Source organism: Clupea harengus, chromosome 17, assembly GCF_900700415.2.
Source record: "Clupea harengus chromosome 17, Ch_v2.0.2, whole genome shotgun sequence".
NCBI classification, from domain to species: Eukaryota; Metazoa; Chordata; class Actinopteri; order Clupeiformes; family Clupeidae; genus Clupea; species Clupea harengus.
The window spans coordinates 1,384,254-1,407,540 of NC_045168.1; the positions used below are offsets into that span (position 1 = coordinate 1,384,254).

At 44.3% G+C, this 23,287-nt stretch overlaps 2 protein-coding genes across 8 annotated transcripts in view; both read left to right on the forward strand.

Annotated features, from left to right (window-relative positions):
* The window catches only part of epb41l3a (erythrocyte membrane protein band 4.1-like 3a), a 45,934-nt gene extending 27,796 nt beyond the window's left edge, over positions 1-18,138 (forward strand). Inside the window, exons 12-26 of one of the 5 annotated variants that reach the window (XM_031583538.2) lie at positions 1,130-1,216; positions 2,735-3,015; positions 5,688-5,735; positions 6,167-6,202; positions 6,383-6,448; positions 7,798-7,986; positions 9,082-9,174; positions 9,568-10,263; positions 11,699-11,818; positions 12,615-12,719; positions 14,849-14,980; positions 15,401-15,499; positions 15,631-15,711; positions 15,894-16,010; positions 17,003-18,138. In XM_031583538.2, coding sequence (XP_031439398.1) covers positions 1,130-1,216; positions 2,735-3,015; positions 5,688-5,735; positions 6,167-6,202; positions 6,383-6,448; positions 7,798-7,986; positions 9,082-9,174; positions 9,568-10,263; positions 11,699-11,818; positions 12,615-12,719; positions 14,849-14,980; positions 15,401-15,499; positions 15,631-15,711; positions 15,894-16,004 — 2,144 coding nt within the window. In that variant the 3' untranslated portion in view covers positions 16,005-16,010; positions 17,003-18,138. The remainder of the gene's footprint in view (positions 1-1,129; positions 1,217-2,734; positions 3,016-5,687; positions 5,736-6,166; positions 6,203-6,382; positions 6,449-7,797; positions 7,987-9,081; positions 9,175-9,567; positions 10,264-11,698; positions 11,819-12,614; positions 12,720-14,848; positions 14,981-15,400; positions 15,500-15,630; positions 15,712-15,893; positions 16,011-17,002) is intronic. The other 4 variants (XM_031583539.1, XM_031583540.2, XM_031583543.1 and 1 more) reach the window with 4 other exon arrangements.
* Positions 18,139-19,726: 1,588 nt separating this feature from the next.
* On the forward strand, positions 19,727-23,209 carry zbtb14 (zinc finger and BTB domain containing 14). 3 transcript variants are annotated; one of them, XM_012816259.3, is made up of 2 exons: positions 19,727-19,888; positions 21,245-23,209. In XM_012816259.3, the coding sequence occupies exon 2, from the start codon at positions 21,259-21,261 to the stop codon at positions 22,588-22,590; it is 1,332 nt and encodes a 443-aa protein (XP_012671713.1). In that variant the 5' UTR covers positions 19,727-19,888; positions 21,245-21,258; the 3' UTR covers positions 22,591-23,209. The 3 variants fall into 3 exon arrangements, with proteins under 3 accessions (XP_012671713.1, XP_012671712.1, XP_031439744.1); XM_012816258.3 differs by lacking the exon at positions 19,727-19,888 and adding an exon at positions 19,968-20,118; XM_031583884.2 differs by lacking the exon at positions 19,727-19,888 and adding an exon at positions 20,132-21,027.
* Positions 23,210-23,287: the final 78 nt, after the last annotated feature.

A 23,287-nucleotide genomic window follows, 5' to 3' on the forward strand; every position in this document is an offset into this window, starting at 1 on the left:
CATGCCGGCTATGCTGGGACTCTAGCCACGGCGCTTTATCTTCCATTCCCAGACCGCCGCTAATGTCCTTACAATCACTGCCAGCTTAGCAAGGAGCACAGTGTCAAAGGCTTGTCGTGACTAGGCCAGGGTGTTTTTTTTTAAAACGGGCATTTTCTTTTCATTGTTTCTCTTTTTTGGTTTCTTTTTATTTCGTCATGCCTTGTTAAAGGGTGCAGAACCATTTGGCGCGAGGATTTACAGCTTACTAGTGTTATTCTTTTTGTATTCTTTCAAAAAAAAAAAAAATCCCCCAGTGGGTAATCTTTGCACAAGGATGCACATCTGGGCCTTGGTGTCCTCCTTCTTTACCCGATTAATTGAGGAATTTCATATTTTTTGTTTTTACTGGGTCCTCATGAAAACGGTAGAATGTGCCGGTCCTTTCGGAAGATTACCAGCTCGGGTGCTCTTCCACACGTGCGACGGTCTGAATGCAAATGATGTTGTTGCTGCTGTGGTTCCCGGCTGACTCCTGGCTCATGTCTCCTGCCTCCTCGTGTGCGGTGTGCGGGGGCGGGTGGATGGGGGGGTGGGGGGGTGCAGGACAGAGAGGAGAAAAGCCCAGAGGCTCACAGCAGGCTGATGTGATGCCATGCAGAAGAGTGGCGTTTTGTGCCGACTCGATGGGAGAAGGTAGCCTCCTTGAATGATTTATCTGCCATCATTAGCACTAGTTTGGGGTACAAGAGAGCTCCATGGTCGCCTCATGCCTTCATATGTTCGCCTCCATTTGTAATGTCCACGCATATGTGTAGCCAAGGTTCTGCTTACTGCTTACAGAATTTGGGTTTGTCCTTGGAGTGCTGACTACACAACGTAGTGAAAGTGAAAAATATAACACTCTACATAAAGTCAAATTTTTTTCTGTCTGTAAATCAAACACTTATTTTTAAATGTGTGCCATTGACACTGAAAAGTTGTTGGTCCAAGCTGTATGTGAAGTGCCACAAGTAGCTTTCATGCAGTACATACTGTGTTATGTCATATACGAAAGGCTACTGTAATGGCTAATCCTTCCTCTTCACAGTTGGCAGTGTGTTTCTGTCTGATCTTTACCAGAGCGCTTAACTCCTATCGATCTCCTCAGCTCCTCAGCAGAGTACCCCCAAACACACAGCACCTCTAGTCCCCGGAGTTAAGCCACCTGCCACCTTAAACGGCACTAAACCAACAGGTAGATACATGCAGTGCTCTTACGCTGTGCAAGTAACCACGCGCGCGTGTGTGCTTGTGGGAAAGCAAAAGGGCTGTAGTCTCAGCTGCTTAAACCATCATTTGGCTTTTCTTTTCTCGTTCGCTTCTCTTTTTCTGCACACACTCTTTTTTTCGTTCTCCATCAGAGTGGTTTTTACTTTACTTCCTGTTCATGCCTACTTCCTGACGGCGGCCTGTCTCCACTGGTTGCTCTGCATGCGTTCAGACTGATTGCGCTGCTAGCATAGCATGTGATTTGCTCCGCCGGTACTTTTCCACGCTCAGCTCTCGAGGTTGTAATTCATTTTTGCACATGCTGTCGGCTAGCTGGTGTGAAACCCAAGGCCCCAATCACCCCCCCCCCCCACCCTCTGCGTGGCCTAGATCCATAGAGCAATCATGTCCTTTGTATGCCGGTCCAATAAATGGATTGGACCGGGGGGCTTTTTGCCTTTTGGGTCGAAGGAATTAAATGTAGAGTAAAGCTTTCCTGTAAATTGAGGTCCTCAGGGAATAAAATACTACTGCCTAGTTCTTCTGGGTCATGTCCTCATGCCGTTTGTCACTTTATTTGACGGACAGGGCTGTAGGAATAATTGATGCTATAACCTTCAAGGGAGTAATTTAATGCAAGACTACAATATGTTTAGACCCGGTCTGTGCAAGATACTCTCTAATGTAGTGTTGGTAGGTGTTGGTAACCTTTTAGTCATTGTATTAATGACTTTTCTGCACCACCGGCTTCAAACCTTTCATGGGCTACTTTTAATTTGATTTCCTGCGGATCTTTAAAAATGCTCTCTGAGCCAGTATTTGATATGAATACAGAATATAAGGACACTGATTAAAAATAATAAGTGTTTAAAGTTTAAACATTCCTAATATTGAGGACTTGCTTCATTGAAGATGTACATTTCGAATAAGTATTTTTAATTGAAAAAAGTAGTTAAATTACAGGTGAAATATCTTTCATGTCTATTAATCTGGATCTATTTTGTTTCAGATTAATTGCCTGTGTAAATGCAATGATAATCCATGAAGATATTTCTGCTATGCTTTTAAAATGCTTATAGCATTTAAGACACTTGGCAGAGTTTGGCCATTTTGACTGCACAATGACTGCACAGTATTATTTTCGTTTTTACCTATTTTATGATGGCTAACACATGGAAGTGGGGCTGTTATAGTTGTGTGTCTCTCCGTGTGTTAATCGACCTCTGCTTTGATGGTGTTGCCTGAGTCCCCTGTGGGTTCGTAATGAATGTGGGAACAGTGTGCTAATAAAGATTGCAACACAGTAGCGTCAGTTTCCTGAGGTCTACTGCAATCTTGGCGCAATGAAGGAAAACCTCACCGTGATGAAAGAACATCTGTGTGTGAGCGCGCATTTGTGTGTGCGCGCATTTGTGTGTGCTCGTGTGTACGTGTATGTGCGTGCTTATGTGTGTATCTTTGTTTGTGTGTGTGTGTGTGTGTCTGTGTGTACGTGTGCGTGCAGAGATGGGCACGGCCTTGTACGGGACTGCAAAGGGCTTCGCTGTGAGTGACCTCATCACCACGGTGACGCCAGAGAAGAAGGCAGAGGAGAAGACAGCAGAGGAGGCGGCAGCAGCTTCCTTCCCCACTCCTTCCCCCGTCACCCCCATCACCCCCATCACCCCTGTCCCACTCCACGCAGCTATCGGAGTGGTGGATGTCCTGGAGGAAGAAGACGAGACAACGAGAGGCACAGAATTCTCCCAAGCCAGCCCGCTAACACCCATACGCCAGGACACTAAGGTATGCCGCACCAGTCTCTGACAAATCTTTCCAAAGGCTTCATTAACCAGGCAGCTTTGCCAAAACACAAATCAAAGCAAGCGCAGACCTTTTCGAGGTATAATTGCCTCAATGCTTACGTCGGAGACAGGCCAGATGCTCTGTTTTTTGAGGTAGTGATGCACTGGAGCACAACAAAAGGATTTTGTCTGGTTTAAGGGGCGACTTTTGGGATTTCCATTGGCACTTATGGCCGTGCCAAGCTAATTTGCATTTCCATAAAAAATGTAACGGCGCCAAATTGCGCCACACCACTCTCATTTTGGACCCTCTCCCGAGCTGGGCCAAATTGCGCCAGGTCCACCTCGAAATGTGACGAATGACATTGAAGATACTCGTTTGTGATTGGCTCAGTCATCGTTCAATAGTCATAGTGCCATAGTGTGTCTGTATTTTGTATATCAAGACACACATGAGGCAGATCTGGTCAAAAAGTTGAATCTGGAAAGTTTCAATAGTAACTATAACAACAGTAAATGCTACACTGCCCAGTTTGAAGTGGTATGAACTCGATTCCATGGTGAAATTACATCGTTATCTGGGGTACACGCAAGCTTGACCAGTTTGAGCGCCTGTTCCTTTATGATAATGAGCCACTGCTCACCTCAGCTTCATGGGAACAAACATTCTCCTCTTCCGTGAAGTGTGAGGAGACAAGTATGGCCTTCCATGTTTGGTACGCCATGTTTGTTGATGTCTTGATGTGTTGACCGGTGTTACTAATTCGCTGATGTCGGGAGACATTATGCTTATTTTATAAAAAACGAAGTTGTTTATTTGTGGTGTTCCTGTTGATTTGGTGATTAAGGAATAATGGTTGACGAGCTGGATATGGATAGGAACTCAACTTTGAGTCGTGTTGTTGCAACTCAGGGAAACTCCACCAATAAATTTCACTATGCATTTAAAGTTAAGCCTATGCCAGTGTTTCTCAAACTTTTTCAGACCAAGGACCACTTAGCCAATAAAAAAAAACTCGCGGACCATCTAACGAAATAGTATATCCCCGGAACAACAGGCCTCCAACCCAGACCTGGCGCCAGACAATTGTTAGCGGCACATTATTTTCGCGGGTGGGCTTTCCTTTTTTATGACAATGAAAAGCATCTGGAACCCTGCTCCATGCGTGACTTGGTTATGTTACAAACTATAGTTCGCTCACAGCCTCATACTCCCATCACACACTCAGACACGCAAATGTATCACACAACACAACCAATAAACACAACGATGCGCATACCGACCACGCGACCGCAGTAATTCACTGCCAACAGTAGGCTCGCCGACTGGCATTAATATAGCCATCCTAGTAGTCAACTTTACCTAATTAAGAGTTGTCATTATCCAACGTCACACAACACAGAATATAGTTATCATCTTGCTGTCTCCACAGCGGGAGAAAAAAACGCTGTTTGAATTGCAGCTCCGTGGCGGATGATGCCCAATGCGGCTGAACCATCTCGCCTTTGCACCTTCTCCTTGTCTGTGTCAGAGGCTTTCTCATTTAATTTTCTTTTCACTGTCCCTGTCTTAAGCCACCAATCTATGACCTTGTTAATAGATTAGGCTACTCTTTAATAGATTAAGCTACTACTGACTGTGTTCTCTTCGTTCTGAGTTGTATGTTAGAAATGCCGCAATAATTTACTTTTGGCCGTCGCGGACCCTTACGGGGCACTGGCGGACCACCAGTGGTCCGCGGACCACACTTTGAGAACGACTGGCCTATGCATAGTTGTTGCTATGGCCATGTAACCTTATCTTAGCCTAATGTCATGATCAACAATGCTCATAGATCTAATCTCAACATATTTTAATTCAAAACACAGCTGGTCAAAATTAACACAATGGGTATGGATATTTACTTACCATCCAATTCATATTGGATGATCATTAAAACACCCTTAAGCGAGTACACCCTGATGTATGGAAATGTAAATTCAGGCTGTGCTTGGTCGACAGGCTAAGATGAACGAACCTGCGCCAATCAGCACCATTCGTATGAAAAAAAGGCTCTAGTACCCTCTGTTCCTTGTGCGGTGTGTGTGTGTGTGTGTGTGTGTGTGTGCAGGCAGGCAGTAGCCGAGCGCAAGCCACTTATAAGAACACTGTTTGGCACAGGCGGAGCCGAGATGCTTCTTAAAAGAACGCTCAAGGTCAATGCTGAGGTCGAAGCACTAGACAAAAATGGAGGTTTTTCAATTTTATGCAAGGCCGTGCTGCGATTCAGTTTCCCAATTTTCGCTGCATTCGAACAGCACGCTTTCTTCAGTGTGGAGTGGTTCACGTGCACCTTGGTGTGATCTCAGACATTGTTGAGGGTCAAGGTAAAAATAGTTCAGGGTGATTCACAATGTGCATCATACGTTCAGCTACTCGTAGATGATTGAATCCGTTTGAAAACCACTGTCATTGTGCACATGTTTAATTTAAAACCAAATAAATAGATAGAACAATAATGTTGTCCTCCGTAATATTATAAATGATTAATTATTATAAATTAGAAATCTGTTGAACTCCTTTCACTTTCATTCAGATGTAGTTTTACTATCAGGAAGTGGTTGACTGACAGTTGTGGTTTTCTCTCTGTTCATGCCTTCAATTTGGATGTGTGGGTTTGTGATCCACAACAGACTGATTTTACAGACACCGCTGTCGATGGTGATCTGACAGCCACAGAGGTTTGTACCAGCGGGCAGGTTTTCTATCGTGCCTAGATTACGTCTTCATCATCCCAAAACTCTTCATCCTTTATCACAGCACGGAAATCTCCTTTCCATTGCGTTTTACACCATCCATACTTGTGATATAGCTGATGTAGTTTTAGCTTATCTAATAATTATTAGGGACATAATTGGAGGCATTGATCTTAAAGTAGTAGGCTTTAAGCACTGGAGAATAAATAGATCATTTTGAGATTTCATTAGTAGATTAAGAGTTAGCGTTTTCATACGATGCACATTCATTGGCCTCATGTACACCTTCTCTCTTTACCATTTGTGTTAATTAGGTAGCAAAAACTTGTAGCATGGTTTTCCCCTGGTTGTATTCACCATTACACATCAGTGAATTTGTGTAATAATCTTTCTCTCCTTATTCTCTGTGGCTGCAGTCGGAACAGGAGGACGAGTCAGAAATGAGGACACAGGTATTCTATGCACACCTGAGAGTTTACACAAATCCACGTATTACTTCACAATCTGATGAGAATTCTCGGCAGAATGATGCACATTCCTTGTCGTGTGGAAGTGAATGTTGGAAGACCGTGCCTTAGGTCTAGAGTCCAAGGCTCCTGAGAAACAGATTTTTTTCTTTATTTTGATTTCAGCCCAGTTTCATAAGGAGAATAAAAGGAGAGAATGTGTTTATCAGACATAGCAATCTGATGCTGGAGGTTGGTACGGAATGACCCAGAAGTGCATTGAGTGGCTTTAGCCAACTGTGAAAAGACAAATTTGAAATGTCTCTGTGTGTGTGTGCTTTGTGCCCCCCTTACTGGTATAATTGTCAACTTGAATGCCTCCAGCAAGCTGTTGCCTGCATGATGTGGATGCAAAATAGTTTGTGTTGATTTGGGGAGAGGAGAGTGAAAGTCGTAATTTGGAGATTTTGTAATTTGTGATTTTGGAGCAATAACTACAGATCTGTCACTGGAGATGCATTAAACGTGACAATTTAATAGCACAGATAAAGAAGTGGAGAGAGCTGGATTCTTTTAATTTTTTTTCTTTCACCAAATGTACACTCTTTTCACAAAATTGGAAGGAAAGCTTGTCTTCTTTTTCTTTCAATCCCTGACTTTTTCACTGCAGGAGCTCTCGTATCTTACCAGGCGGTACAAACGTTTACTGGAACGGCCCCCTATTCGGCCCTTTCAGCCTCTCTGTTTCCATTGCAGTGCAGGAACTATAGACCTATAAGTGACGTTTTTCTTTGCTCTTCGATCGTGACATCAATTACCAGTAAGACAAAATAATGATATATTTCTCCGGCGGCAGCACCAACATTAGACCGTTTTCTAGATAACATTAGGATAACCTCAACAGTTAGGTAACCGTCAACAGTTGGATTTTGCTATAAAGTTTCTATCACTCAATTAAATGGCTTAATAACTTGATAAATTAATATGCCAGCACCACTATGATTAATTAAAGCCTATATGTTTCTCGTGTTCGTTCAGTGACTGTAACCTCAACAACGTAACTCTGTAAACTATCATTTATTTAGCTGTATTCATGCGTAACTTCTGGTAAAACTGGCACTTGTTGTCTTCCATTCACGTTGTGTTTAACCAATAAGTGCCAGAAGTACCTACCCCAGAGTAGGTACCTATTTCGCCCCCCGAAAACGTCCCTGAAAGGGGTCCTACAGGGACGGTTCCCTCAGAGGAAAACTGTCTAAAGGTGATGGCCCCCAACAATGGCCCACAAGTTCCTGCAGTGGAAAACCGCCTAATGATATTGTTCTCAAAGACATGTACTGTAGCTGTATAACCGCTGTCAAGGGGGATAACATTGAATGCAGATAACCTGCTTTAAGCCATTGATTTTCAATAGAGGGCATGTAGAATGACGGATTTATATGCATGGAGACTGTGCTAAGGGGTGTGCCGATGTTGTCATAATGGTGAAAAAGATGTTTGTCCTACAATTGCCTTGTATGCGCAACCTGGCTTTGTGTCACAGTGTTTTCCTAACCCAGTGTTGGTTTTACAACATCAGCTCTCTCTGTTGTCTCAATCAGGACACGGACGACGGGCCGGACGTGCTGGTGAAACACCAGACCAACATCAGCGAGCTGAAGAGGACCTTCCTGGAGCAGGGAGGGGACAAGCCAGGCCTCACCGAGTGGGAAAAGCGCCTCTCGTCCTCCCCTCTGCGCTCACCGCGGCTGGACGACGCGCCCATGATCGAGCCCCTCCTTCCTGACGAGGTAAGCAATTGATGCATGCATGGCGTCCTTATTGATTTGTACCTTCACAAACAACACATAGCTTTTCCCCCTCTCAGATCTTTTATCTAAATGTCCTTGCGTGAGAAAGCCCTGCTCTTTGGTTTTCATGGTGAGGAGGACAAATATAAAACCTCTCCTTTCCTGTCGTTGCGCCGGCCTTCTCTAGGCTCTGTACATCTCTGAGGGCCCAGAGCAGCACAGAATGGTGATCATATGGTGTTTAAAACACTCATTTCTGTACATCGACAGAGGAGCTTTTGACACGTGCAGTGAATGTCACTTGTTCTTGGTAACACATGGGACACTGTGAAAAGAGCAGATTAGGAGCAGGTGTGGAAGTGCCACATTGATTTCCTGCCTCTCATCTGTGGATAGGATGGCAAGCAAACGCCCATAATAACTCATTTTTCCCTCTGCTGCTCCAAGAAGAAATAGAAATGTGGAAATGTCAGATGGGAACAAACATTTGCCTTTGCAAAGCATATCATCAGCACAGGAAAAAAATCTCCCAGTTATATAAATTATATATGAATGTAACTACTTCAAAAGAGGAACACAAGTGTGTGTGTGGGGGGGGGGGGGTCCTTCTCGTTTGTAGCGACACTAGCTGTGATGATCAAACAGGCAAACATGCTATATTGTACTAACATAGGAGCAGGCCATATATATTTTCAAAAAAGCACATTTCACCAGCACTGCTTAATCTGTTATGATTTTATTCTAACTCAACACATAAATCAAAGTCTGAGCCTCACCGAATTGATTCCCCTGAAGGGGAAACTGGTGCTCGCTGCGTGTTGATGAATATTGGAGTGAATATGAAATGTTTGGTATGGTTATGCGGGATGTGTTGGGTGGGGATGATTGCGGCGGGATTGAAAAGCAGTCTCAGAAGTTGCTCATTAGGCGAGTTATGACATTTCTCTGTGAAATATCAAATGGAATATGTAATTTGACGCAGCCCACATGGTGCTGCTGCCTACTAACTGGTCTCGATTGTTTGTGATTCGCACTGAGATTAGCTTTTCACATTTCACATTTTCTCCCCCCCCTGTCCCGCTTCCATTCACAAAGACTAAAGAAGACGGGAAAGACGAGGACATGAAAGACATGGCTGAAGGGGCTTCCGAAACAAAGGACACTCTTCTTGAAACCAGCACTGCTGTGGTAGGTGTTTGATAAATCAATCAACTCGACTCAACTCTGTTGCTAGTCGTCAAAGTTTTTAACAAAAACACTTTTCGACATTCAGGTCAACCATAAAACAGATTACTTGGTCGCAGCAATACACAGTTTGTCACTTGTCTGCATGAAATGCCGTGGGGACTGATAAAGAATGGAAATGCCTAAGAGATAATCCCGTAGCGAAGCTCAGATACAGTTCCATAAAACAGAATATGCTACAGAAGTCAGTAACCCAATTGACTGAAATGACTGTTGTTGTCCTTTCATCTCACTAAGTGCATTGAGTATGTGAGATGCAGATCTAGTGGCTTTGAGAATAACCCATGTGCCTTCATGCAGTGCTGGCTAACGACAGTCTTTGTATCTTGTATGTAGGATTCTGAAGGGTGGGTAGTAGTAAGCAAAGTCCCCCCTAAGGTAGCAGAAAAGAAAAGCGTTTTCAACTACAAAATAGCGGCAGTGACTAACACGGTGGAGGACGGGGAGCGTGACAGCTCCGAGTTCAAAACCTTAGAGAGCCTCCACGGCGAGGCCACGGCCAAGACCGAAGAGGTCCGTGAGAAGGCCTACACCCTGGGCAAGTCCTATGACACCACGTCGGGGAAGATTGTCACCATGACGAGCCGGGGCAAAGACGGGGACCTGCCGTCGCCCTCCTACCCGCTGAGGAGCATCCCTGACCAAACTGCCACCGCCGTGAAATTTATCCCAGTGGACACGGAGGACGAGCTCTCTGACCCGGTGCTGACGAAGCCTGCAAAGGCGGCACCACCGCCGGTTTCCGTCAAACCATCTTGGAGCCCTGGGCAGGGTGTCGGAGCAGTGAGGGTGGCAGCGGTGGCAGCGGCGGCAGTGGTCATCGGCTCCGGCGAGGAGATCGGTGACTCTGAGGAGTCGGAGCTGAGGCCGCGGGCGGACCCTTCCCTTGGAGACAGGACGTCCCCTATGATGAGATCGCCGATCCGAACGCCGCTGAAGTCCCCGGCCAAGTCCCCCGCGCCGGACATGCCCCACCTGAGTCCCGGCCCTGTGTCCTATTTAGCCAAAACCTCCCCCACCGCCAGAGTGGTAGTATGATGCCAGCACTAAATTACCCACAATTCCTCACTATGGTTCCCCTAAGCCACTTCCCTTCGAGTTTCCCCCCGCTATCCCCAGCCTGGCTTTTAAAAAATAGATATGGCTGCCGAACTAAAGCCAGTGCTTTTTGCTTTTGAGATGAAATGTTTATGAATGCTGTCGGTATGCCACTTCCCTCTTTGGTTTGCTCAGTTTGACCCAAATCCCTTACCATGGTATTTGGTGTCACCCACACCTTTTGTTTTGCTGTTTGGCTTCATGGGCACAAACTTCTTTTTTGTCACTTTAAAAAAACACATGCAAAATGGGCAGCTTTTATGTTTTCCCATCCCAAGCTGCAAGATAAGCAAAAGGAATGTGTCACTTTGGCTTCAGTATTATTTTATTTTATTTTAGAAAAAAAAAATGGCTTCTGTTTTGACTCTATGCTTTGCTCTTTGGTGTCAATGTTGCTTGATGTGGAATGACGTGGGCCCTATTCATAAGAGAAACTCTCCTCCTAAGGTTTTCGCTCTGGCTCTGTTGTCTTCCGCCTTTTTTTAACTTGAAATCAAAAGCTGTGATATGAAAGCAGAAGCAGGTGTAGCCATTGGGGATTAGATATTCTTGTTTTACTGGATTGGCAGTTGCTTTGAAACAGCTAGCTGTGAGCCTATCTCTGTCTAAAACCTTGACTTGAAGATGTCCTCAAATGCTGGTGGTATGTGGATGCGTAAAATACACCAAAGTAGTTGTCCTGTTGTGTACTTTCTGATCATAATAGCATGATGGCCGTCATGGTGCTTACCCGGACTGCATCAGATTTTCTTTGTCATGGACAGCTGTTGCATGGGTAAAAAAAAGGCAATTATACATCATTTTACCTTCTACAATCATTTTATTCTCAAAAGAAGATTGCGAGACTCGAGATCTGATGAGCATATTGAAGCTTTTTGAAGGCATCATTCAGGAGCATGTGCTGGTAATTGCTCTAAGCACTTCAGAATTCTTGCATATAATATAGCCGACAGTAGCTCCAGTTACTTAGGGTTTGTGTCTTCATTTCAGGTATTTGGGAGGACATTTGGGTGCAATGTCTTGACTTTCATGTCCGACATACACTAGCACGTGCTAGCACCACTTCATCAATTTGGATTCTCCTAAGAGAATGATGCTCTTATGAATAAACCCCTGGCCGCCCCATTCTCCCAGCTCACTGAGTTTGTCTGTCCTGTCCTCACTGTCTCTCTGTCACGCCCCTTTCCTCCTTACTGTGTTTTTCTGTGTCTTTCTTTGTGTGCTCAAGCTTCAAATCTCTTTACTCTTATGTGTGTGTGAGGAGTGTGTGTTTTCTGTGTGTGCGGATGTGTGTATGTGTCTGTGTGTGTGTGTGTGTATGTGTGTGTGTGTGTTTGTGTTGACTCTTCATCTCTCTTGTCCTGCTCAGCCTAAGCCCACCTTTGAGGAGATGTCTCCGGAGCTCATGGCTCTCTTGCAGTCGGCCCGCGAGCAGCCAACCACCCCCGGATGGGCCCCCACTTCTCCCCATAGTCAGGCCTTCACCAAGGTGGCCACTCATTCCACTCGGTGCTAGCCCTCCGACGCTAGTCTGTGGGCCAGTGCCTACTGATCTGCAGTCAGTGTGCATGCTGATTCTCCTAGGTCACTGTGTCCTTGTTGTTGTAGTAGTCTACCACAGGCGCACATGTGTGTGTGTGTGTGTGTGTGTGTGTGTGTGTGTGTGTGTGTGTGTGTGTGCGCTTCCTCCCCTGTCTGGCATCTCTTGTCATCGCCCTGCCAAGCCAGTCATGCTTATGCCCTTCCTCTGCCCGTTAACAAGCGACAGATTTACGGAGAGGAATCGTTTATGGATAGACAGAGGAAGTGCAAGGTCTCTTTGTGCCTTTTTTTTTTGTAAACCTTCAAGAGCATCAAGTCAGTATGTGAATATAATATTTGTGTACCTTCAAGAGCATCAAGTCAGTATGTGAATATAATATTTGTGTACCTTCAAGAGCATCAAGTCAGTACACGAATATAATATTTGTGTACCTTCAAGAGCATCAAGTCAGTATCTGAATATAAGATTTGTGTACCTTCAAGAGCATCAAGTCAGTATGTGAATAAAAGATTCGTGTACCATCAAGAGCTTCAAGTCAGTATGTGAATAGAAGCTTTGTGTACCTTCATTTGTGTTCCTTCACCCACGCTTTTTTCTTTATGTCCTTTATGTTACGAGTATATTCTTGTCTTGCAAGCGAACGGATATAAGTGCTGTCATGTCTTGTATCTCTGAGGGTCTGAAGATGCTGAAGATACGGACTGCAGGGTTTCTGATTCTTTGAGTGTGTTGTCTCTTGCAGCCCTTGGACAGCCCGGAGAAGCTGCAGGTGACGAAGGAGGGTCATTCCGAGGATGGAGCCCAGGTTCTGGATCAGCTGTCGGACTTGGACCAGACTGCCACACAGGTAGACACTGAATCTGAGCCGGAGGAGGGCGCGGAGCTCGACACGGCCGGCCCGCCCGAGCAGGAACCACAGGGGCCTTTGCATGATGACACAGACGAGTCCGAACCCGAGTCTGAAAGCGCCACTAGCGATTCCGAGAGTCTGGAATCGGGCAACTTTGACGGGCCTCTGTCCCCCACGACCGACGACACCGCGTTCCCACCGCCCCCCACACCGGCCCCAGATTCAGGCCCCAGCCTGGGTCCAGGGCCATCCACCGACAGCGAGTCAGGGGGCGAGAGTTTCTCAATGTCCAGTGACGATGAGCCCCGCTCTGGGGACCAGTCTCCCAACATGGGCCCTTCTTCCCCTTTGCGGGTAGCAGAGCACGCCATGGGTGTCAGTATGGAGGCAGAAGCAGATAGGCCTCTCTATGAGGTAAACTCCAAACAATTCCCAGTCCAGCCCCCCATAAATCCTTCCAAGTGGGATCCAACATACTCCCTTCTGCGAGTAGTTCCCCCCACCCAGTTTCCAGAATCTTCTGTGAATGTGTGTGTGTGTGTTCAGTGAGCAGGTTCAGCAGAATGTATTCTTCATTCATGCACAATAGTGTATTTATATTCAGGGCAGGTATTACAAGCGACAGACAATTGCTATACATCACTTCCTGAAAGAGTATTCATGAGCATTGTGTGTGTGTGTGTGTGTGTGTGTGTGTGTGTGTGGGTGTGTGTGTGTGTGTGTGTGTGTGTGTGTGTGTGTGTGTGTGTGTGTGTGTGTGTGTGTGTGTGTGTGTGTGTGTGTGTGTGTGTGTGTGCCTATTTTAGAATTTGGTACAGAATGGTCACTGAACCTGTTATGGCAAATTCATAAGTAATTGCTTGATACACAGTTCCCAAGTAGAAAGGACAAAAACCTTAAAATTGCATGAGACGCGTGTGTGTGTGTGTGTGTGTGTGTGTGTGTGTGTGTGTGTGTGTGTGTGTGTGTGTGTGTGTGTGTGTGTGTGTGTGTGTGTGTGTGTGTGTGTGTGTGTGTGTGTGTGTGTGTGTTGTATGTCTATGAATGCATGAGCTTCAACAGTTGGTGCACTATAACGTAAACACTAAGAACCTGCCTGCTGATCCACACAGTCCCCTCTTCTTCCCCCTCACTGTCTTGCCCTTGCCTTCCTGAACAGATCCCTCTGCATTCCTGCTCTGCCCCAAGTAACAAAAGGAAGAACAGAAATAAACTCACCACAAAAAAAAGAAGAAACGCATAAAAGACGTGTCTTCGATAATCCCCTGCTGTTGCCTGCAGTATATTAAATAGTACATTACGGCTCAAAAATTCATCAGGCTTGGAAAAGGTTGTCCTCAGTACAAAGTCTTGCAGATCAAAGTCTACATCAGCATCAGTAATGTCATGATATGGCTTTTGGGCATTTCTGCTGCATATAATTTACTAGCCCACCTGACGTAACCTGAAATTTTACATTAATTACTTTCTTTGTCTGGTGGTCTCTGGTAATTGCAGTCTCTTATTTTCCTGCCGTTGCATATAATGATGTTCAGATTGCTGTGTCGTTGGCTTAGTTGAATTCTAGAACTAACGTTTGTGACTAGGTATTCATTTCTGTGATCTGCAATGCGACTGAATTAGCAGAATGAGCACCTTCCAAGTGAACAAGTTGGAGAATAGCTTAATTTGCATTTTTCGACAGAAGAGTCATACAATGATATTGCAGATCATTTGTATGTAAATGAGTGCATAAATTGTCATAAGCACCCGCAAATTAAGCTCCTCTGTGTTTAAACAAAATAATTGTGAGCCGGGAGAGACTGCTCTTGTGACCAGTGGAGTGTAGCCAGCAGGGTCTTTGTCTCACATCTTCCCCAGCTATTCCCGTGACTGTGAACATGACCTCTGTGTTGCTTCCTGGTTTTTGTGGCTTTGTGTCTGTCGAAGAGCACCCATATTGTGTGTGAGTGTTGAGTGTGCATACATCTTTGTATTGTGTTCTTTGTGTCTGTTACTGTTTCAGTTGTTTTCAGTGTCTGTTTTGTGGCAGTACATTGAAGAGATAAATGTAATACAGGTAGAAATGGTGTGAACCCCTACCATGGTGGTCTGACCCTCTTCTTTTCCTGCTGCTATGTCTCCAGCTCTCCTCAGTGCTCCAGACAGAGGTCATGACCTTCAGCAGCTCCATGGCTGGGGAAACGGAAGAGCTGGTGACCCAGGAAGTCCCTGTAATACAAACCGAAATGAAGACCATTACATATGAGTCACTGCAGGTATGGAGCTCAGACTGCACCAACCCCATACTCCATACTGCCACGCGCGGTTGGAGCTGTGTAACATATCTCATTTGAAGGTTATCAGAAGTATTTACAATCCTACCCCTACAAAGTAGTATTTACAATCCTACCCGACAGTTTGATGAAAACATCTGGTACAGAAGTAAAACAAAATATACTGTAGTCTATTGGCGTTGCTCATATTTTAAAATGTTATAGTTTTGTACGTCACTTTGGATAAAAGCGTCTGCTAAATGTAAAATGTAAAACGTAAACTGCTAGCAGCGTATGTATACCTTGTAAAAAGATCCGTCACTAGTCTGCATTAAATGTTGGATCTGCCGTCAACGTGAAGACTTGTCCTCCGTGCCCTGGTGACCTTGCAGTGACACTGGGGAGTGTGTTTCTGTCTCTCAGGGTGACACAGACAGCGAGGCTGAGCCCGGAGTGCTCCTGAGCGCCCAGACCATCACCTCGGAAACAACAAGCACCACCACCACCACGCATATCACCAAGGTCAGGCCTCCACCGACATTAATCGATGTGTCTGTGCCGGCGAGGGCAGAGTGCTGAAGAGGAATTTTTAATGGACCTCGATCTCCTGTTTGTCTTGTTTATTTATTTATTGTTCTTGTTGTCCTTAAAAGACTGTGAAGGGCGGCATCTCAGAAACGAGGATCGAGAAGAGGATCGTCATCTCAGGAGATGCAGACATCGACCATGACGAGGTGAGACCAAAAGTCCCCTGCAGCACTGTGTCTGCTGTCACCTGTTGTACTTCTTCTGTTTACCTTAATGCGCCTCCAAGCATGTATGCTGTTGAAGTGATAATGACTAAGTTAAACAGACTACTTCTCAAATGAGGCCAAATAAGGTGTCCAACTATTTTCCTTTGACTCCCTCGAGCTAGGCCCTGGCTCAGGCTATCAAAGAGGCCAAAGAGCAGCATCCCGACATGTCAGTGACCAAAGTAGTGGTCCATAAAGAGACTGAGATCACGCCAGAGGAGGGTGAAGAATGACAGCAGGTAAGGGGAAGGCAGAGGTGCTAGCGGCAGCTTCACGCTTACATCAGCCCGCTAGCTGCCTTTGAGCTCCTTGCCCTGCCAGACCGCCGCGCGCCATGGCCGACCTCTTAACCTGGATCTGCTTCGGGCTTCCCCTCCTTACACCCCTTTTGCATCTGTTTTCTGTGCAACATAACTGCTTAAGCCTCGAGGACTTACTTCCATCGGATGGTGGCTGCCTTTCAGATCTGATGCTAACTTAACTTTTGTTTTCTTTCTTTTCCTTTTTTGCAGCTTCATCATTCATTGACAATAAGCAATAATGGACGCTTATTTGTCTTAATATATATATTGCTTTTTGTGTCAGCTAACAAAAGTAATACAGTCAAGGCCTCTGGTATTGTAGTGAATAGATACAGTGCACTCTGCTGGTGAATTTGAGTACTTCATCCTTGTTAGTTGCAGGACACTAATATTTTCACTTTAACTGTCTTGACATAAGCTATCAAACTAAATATCCACCATTCAGAACAGGCCTATATGTGACATTATCTGAACATATTTCTTATTGTCAACCACTGTTTTTGCCATCAGTTAAGCATGTTTCTCTAACCTGTGCTTGGCTGCTTGGTTTTCTATATGGACTGGTTTTGCATGTGACATACATGTATACATAGATATATGTATTCTTAATCCGTAATGTTTGGTGTCCTAACTCTAGTTCATTTCTGCTTTATTGTAAAGCAATGACATTTATACAATGTCTTATGCTTTGCTAAGAACTATTTTCCATGTTAGTAGGTAAAGAAATTGCTGTTCTGTTTGTTGCTGTCAATTATGTTCCATATTAAGAGTTATATTTGATTACTTTACTTTGTACTGGCCTAATGAATGTACATGTAAGGTTGCATCAATACTATACCCAGTACTAGGTTTGTGACTAACCTAATTACTCATGTTGTGTTACATAACTATCCAAAAACGTAATTGTACTGTTCGCTTGTGTTTTGCAGGACTAACACCTCATGCTTATGGATCTTGTGTTTCACACTGTACGGCGGAAACGGGCGCTTGGGGAAACGTCGATCACGCTAACAGCACCATAAACGATTGGATACTACTTCATCTAAGCACTTCTGGAGTAGCATCACACTCTCCCACTGTCACCCACCCAGGCTTACAAACCCACATGGCAGTCCAGTCCAGTCCACTATCGGATCATGTATTCTGCATGAAAAGGGAACAATTCAGCATTTTTGTAAAGAGGAAAAAAATAGTGATAAAAAAAAAGAAACATTTTAGCAGAAATGAATCTGTGTACATTTTACTCAACCTGCGCACTCAGTCTAAAGGGACAAGAATGTATGTTAGAGGTGTTTTGAAAATATTACTGATATAGATGACTACATTTTATTTATTAAAGTAAAGCTCACTCCACAAGTGATACAAATAGGCTGTACCTATACGAGCGCACAATATTTAACCATGCAATAGATGTGCCATTCATATTGCCAAGCTCTGCGTCCCTCACCCACATCTACAACTCTTCTGTCTTATGGATTTCTTTACTGCTGAATGTTATAAAACAGAGAGATAGTGGGGGGTAAAATGCATAGAACTACTTTTGTAGGTCATTTAACTTAGAACGTTATTTTGTTATTTTGAATGTTATTTTGTTTTTACTTGAATTTACTTTTTCTTTTCTTTTTTGTTTCTTTGTTAATTTACCCCCTCCCCCAAATACTGAGGTGGAAATTGAAGGGAGGCAGCATCTTTTGACTTTTATTTCTGTAAACGAGTGAGTTTGATAGCTGCTGCTGCTGCTGCTGCTGCTGAATTGAACTGCTGCAGAGAGAGTGTATTTACTGTGAAATGGTCTACTCTGTGCCCCTCTGCCCTGCTCTGAAATCCATCCTAGAATTGTCCCAGCCTGTGATGGCACATTAAGCCTTAAACTGTACAGAGTGGATAGAACCCCATCCTGCCCAAGATAGCTCAAACCATGTGTGTGTGTGTGTATGTGGTCCTTGTTTCTTTTTTTTCAACAGCTTCATGTGTTGGTCATTCTGAAACCTTCTGTGTCAGCTGAAAACCATCCACGTTGAATGAGTTTCCCACAAAAGCTGAAATAAAACCATAAATTCACTTTTCGTGATGTTTTTGTGTGTTTACTTCAAGCAGATTGTTATGACAATTAGTATTTGGGAAGGAAGAACAGAAAGAGGAAGTCACATGTCTTCCTCAGGAGGTAATATTACACACAGGCAATACAGGACACACAGTGAGACACTGTGTTGCAATTTCACTTTACTACACAAATGTAAGGCTGTCTTATTTAAAAATAATAATAATAATACATGTGATCAAAGAATTCAGATCATGAGTTTTTACTTGCCACTGCTGAGTTGGTAACCTCATGAGTATCCAAGATGGCTGTGTGGGTCTTCTTTTTCAAGCTGGGGAGGATATGAGGGCAGATTTATTTCAAATAACATCACAGATGTGTGACTACAAGGTGCGACTCTTCCCACTCCACAAGGTCAGCGTTTAAATCTAATATAAGGAAGAGATTTGATATTTTATGAGCGATGAAAGCTGCGCACAGTGCTCACATCATCTGGGTGCGTGTTTGTGTGAGTGTGTGTGTGTGTGTGTGTGTGTGTGTGTGTGTGTGTGAGAGAGAGTGTCATGATAGCTCAAAATGAAATATTCTCAGTGACATCTCCAGTGAATCAAGTTTGTCGCTGCATGCTTTTGTGTCTCTCGCTGTCAGTACATTGCCCGCGTTAGGTAGTCAGTGTCTTTCTAGCTCACAGCCACAGCATATGAAGTGCCAATACTAAGCTGGACCGTTATTGAGCAGAGATTTTCCACACCACTACTGGATATCAAATGAATGTATGGTAGGCTTACAGGCCTATCATTATTGAATTTCCATTAATGCTTTGATGCAGCCAGTGCTGTGCCATTCAACTTGAAAAGCAACCAAGATATTATAGAAACTGCAATTAAAACAAAATTGGAAACCATGTGTGGTTGTAGTAGCCTACACTTTTTCTATTATTACTATTATTTGTTGCCTGTTCTTCAGGCAATGTAATTATTACAATGCTTCCTGTTGAATGTATGCAGGCTTTTGTTTTTGTCATCACATTTATTACTAGCCTATGGCTAAGCCTTTTAATTAAAGGGTTATGGGTAGGGCCAAGGCTGTCGCATTTTGGGGTGTTTGTTTTTATATATATACTATTAAAATCACCACATCATGGTTTTCCACATAATTCAATGTTCATACAAACTATTACAACGCACACCAATACCCTATTAGACACAAACCTATATTATTCAGGTAGGCTTTGGGATGAAATAAAGGAAATGTTGATTTCTTGCATTTGGGTGTAAGGTCATCAGTAGTGGATCATCACGGATAGGGCAAAAAATGTAAAGGCATTGTTGTCTGTTGTTGACAGGACAACAAATGGTCTGTTGTTGACAGGACAACAACATTGCCCCAATTGCATCTTCAAGTGTCATTTTAAATTTGTATTAGCGTGCTCGTTTCCCGCTCGTAACAGTGGCTTTCGCGCCCCCAGTGTGCGCCCGTTTACCTTCAGGGTTCGCGCTCCAGAGATTTCTACTCTGTGATTTGCGTAAGAATGGCAGCCTTCGTCAGGCCGCAGTTCTTTGTGTGGGCTTGTGCGCATTTTGCGTAACAACATCCATTTGTGATGTACGTACGTACGCGCTTAGTCACTCGCTCTCTGCAGTTCCGTGCTGGCGCAGCGCGTCCTTCCGTCTGTGCTCGTCCTCAAGCTAACAAACACAAAGTATATTATTCTTTACTGGCTGTGTGACAGTCAACGGGGACTTTCTCAGTGGAACAAAATAGCACAAAATAGGTAAGACATGCATTTTTAGACAATTGCAACATCTCCCGAATTATTGCATAATGTTTGGCCAAGATGCCTGCGCGCTCACGGCCGTGGTGAAAGCTCGAGTTCGTCATTTCAGGAGTGTTCATGGCTGCTCGGGCATTTTCCAAGCGGTGACGGGCGCTCCCTCGGCACGCCTGTCGTCAATCGGAAACGTCCATTTCTCCCAGCATGGAGAAAGACTGTGCTGCGAAAATGTAATTTTCGTCTTAAAATTATTGTTTTATGCATCGAGACTGTTAATCTGCTCGCGTGGACCATGATGAGAAATAGCAGAGATGGCGGATTTCCGTGTTTGTTGACGCTAACAATGCAGATATGGGGAAAGCTAGCTACCTAGCTAGTAACTACCATATACGACCGCTAGTAATCCACTATGGTATCCGAAATGTCGTTGTAGCCTAGCTAGTTTGTTAGCACATTAGCTAACATAATGTATCAGAAAGGCCTTTTAGATAATGTAGTGGTTGACAGGGATGCATTACAGCTAAATAGATTACTGAATTATTAGATGCCATGTTTCAATATAACCAGGTCATCGACTTGGCATTGTAATAGGAAATTAAAATGGATGTTGGTTAACGAGCAACCTATCTGGCTGGCTAACGAGCTAAGTCGATTATGTTGTTAGCTGAGAACGTTAGCTTGCTCGCTAAGTGACGTAAACTTCTCCACAAGATTCCCAGATTAACATTAAATGGTGGTTGTTTGGTTAGGTCCACATTAGCATATAATCAACAACTGTCCCCTTTCGTTTGCTATATACTTCAATATCTGCACCGACATTTAATAACGTGACCATACGCTGTGTACAAATTATTTTGAGTGGCGAGTTTACTGAGCTTGAGCATACTGATTGGTTAGCTGACATAGCCTTTAGCCATGTTTGAACAATATGGTGGCTCCCTGTTAGTAAATTATGAGCCAGTAGTACGAATTGACAGTCATAACAAAATTAATTGTGTGATTAAGATGCCCTGACTCTGTTAACATTGGACTAGTGTCGTGCAACTATCCATTTTAATGTTGTAATATTTGACGCAACTTGATTTGGACACACCAGGGCTGAACACTTCAACGTTAGCCGTCCTGAGTGTTCTTATGAGGTGATGCATATTCAGCCTGCTCTGTACAGAAAAAGTACAGTTGGTTCATGCTGCACTATGGAATAACTTATGTTGTCTTCAGAGAAATGTGAATCATGAGGATTCAAAATAATTCATACTTTGTGTTTAGCCAGTCGTCTGTATGTGTATCTAATATGGAAATGTCCCTCTCTCTCTCTCTCTCTCTCTCTTCTCTCTTTCTTTTTTAACCCTACAGGGATTCTCATCAATATGTCGGAAACTGTGAAGTATATTGACGATGAACATAAGACCATCTTCCTGAAGATACTAAATGAGCAGAGATTAGAGGGAGAGCATTGTGACATTGCTGTGGTTGTTGAGGATGTTAAATTCAGGGCACACCGCTGTGTTTTAGCAGCCTGCAGCAATTACTTTAAAAAGCTGTTCAAGAAGCATGAAGTAGACAACTCCTCTGTAATAGAGATAGACTTCATCCGCTCTGACATCTTTGAAGAGGTGCTGAATTATATGTACACTGCGAAGATATCTGTGAAAAAGAAAGATGTTAACTTAATGATGTCATCAGGTCAGATTCTTGGAATCCGCTTTTTGGATAAGCTTTGCTCGCAGAAACGGGACTTGTCCACAGAGGAAAAGACAGACCAAAGAAATGCCAAATACCCATATGACATTGTCAAAATTGGAATGCCCACTGACGATTCTCACCTGCCAACAAACAGTGGTGTGCAGGTGCTAGGTGACCACGACGACGCTGCCGCTGACGACATAGTCGACGATACCCACGCCAATCACGACCTCGACAAATCACCCAACAGCGCTCTGAGAGTGCAGGAAGCCATCCTCAAAGAGCTAGCCAACGAGGAGGTCCACAAAGTGAGCTGCTACGACCAAGACGTTGAAGCCATGGACACGGAACCCAAAGACTTGGCAGGCCATGCTGCCCAGACTCTCGGCTTTGCTGACAGCATGGGAGAGGTGAAAGACGAACAAGCACCGGGCTGGACCACGGCAGCCGCCGACATGAAATTCGAGTACCTGCTGTACGGCCACAGGGAGCACCTGGGCTGCCAGGTGTGTGGAAAGACCTTCATGGACGAGAACAGGCTGAGGAAGCACGAGAAGCTGCACTCGGCTGACCGGCCGTTCATCTGCGACATCTGCACCAAGGCCTTCACCACCCAGGCCCACCTCAAGGAGCACTTGAAGATCCACACCGGCTTCAAGCCGTACCGCTGCGAGGTGTGTGGCAAGTCCTTTATCCGGGCACCAGACCTGAAGAAGCACGAGCGCGTGCACAGCAACGAGCGGCCCTTCGGCTGCCAGATGTGCGAGAAGGCCTTCAAGCACAAGTCGCACCTGAAGGACCACGAGCGGCGGCACCGCGGTGAGAAGCCGTTCGTCTGTGGCTCGTGCACCAAGGCCTTCGCCAAGGCCTCGGACCTGAAGAGGCATGAGAACAACATGCACAGCGAGCGCAAGCAGCTTGCACCCAACCCACTACAGAGCGAGACTGAACAGCTGCAGGCAGCCGCTATGGCTGCAGAGGCCGAGCAACAACTGGAATCCATCGCATGTTCATAGCACACAGCGTGCTCTCCCAAGTACCGCCAACCCATGGTCTGGGCACCAGTCGAGTCTAACAATCGAGCTTTTTCTACGTCTTATTTTTTGGGGGGGGATGTAGGCATGTAGTGTTATAATTTTGTTTTTGGAGATTTAGTTAATTTTTTTCAGATGTCATGTCATGAAGTTTCAGAACTAACAAAAAATTGTTATACTTTATTGACTGTGGTGATAATTTTACGAAAAGAGTATAGGTTTATTCACATAATGTCTAATTGTTCAGATTTTCTTAAAGACAATGTATATTGTGTAATATGAACATGAATTGTTTTTTCTCTTCACTGTACAGGTGAAAATGAAAGGTGTTGTGATGTATATATGGCAGCCCAATGGACATTACTGCTCTGCCTTATCCCAATTGTCAATAAACCTGCTGTTCTACAATGCCAGTTTCATGCCATAATTGAAAATTAAATACATGATTTGTATAAAGTAAAATTAAATGAGAGATATGCTGATGAACAAGGTTTTGATGGTAATTATTCCATCAGGCTGTACAAACCTCAAATAAATTATGTATGATAACAGCTCAAAATATTTTGCTGTAATAAATGTATTACCTTTTGGGTAACCTATACTCAGTGTCTTTGATGATTATTTATACAGCTTTGGTCAGATCTCTTGGCTATACGTTAGGTTAGAGAGATAAGACTAG

What these genes read in the sequence shown, in the direction of transcription:
- zbtb14 (XM_012816259.3), top strand. Translation starts at nt 21,259, where the DNA reads ATGTCGGAAACTGTGAAGTATATTGACGATGAACATAAGACCATCTTC.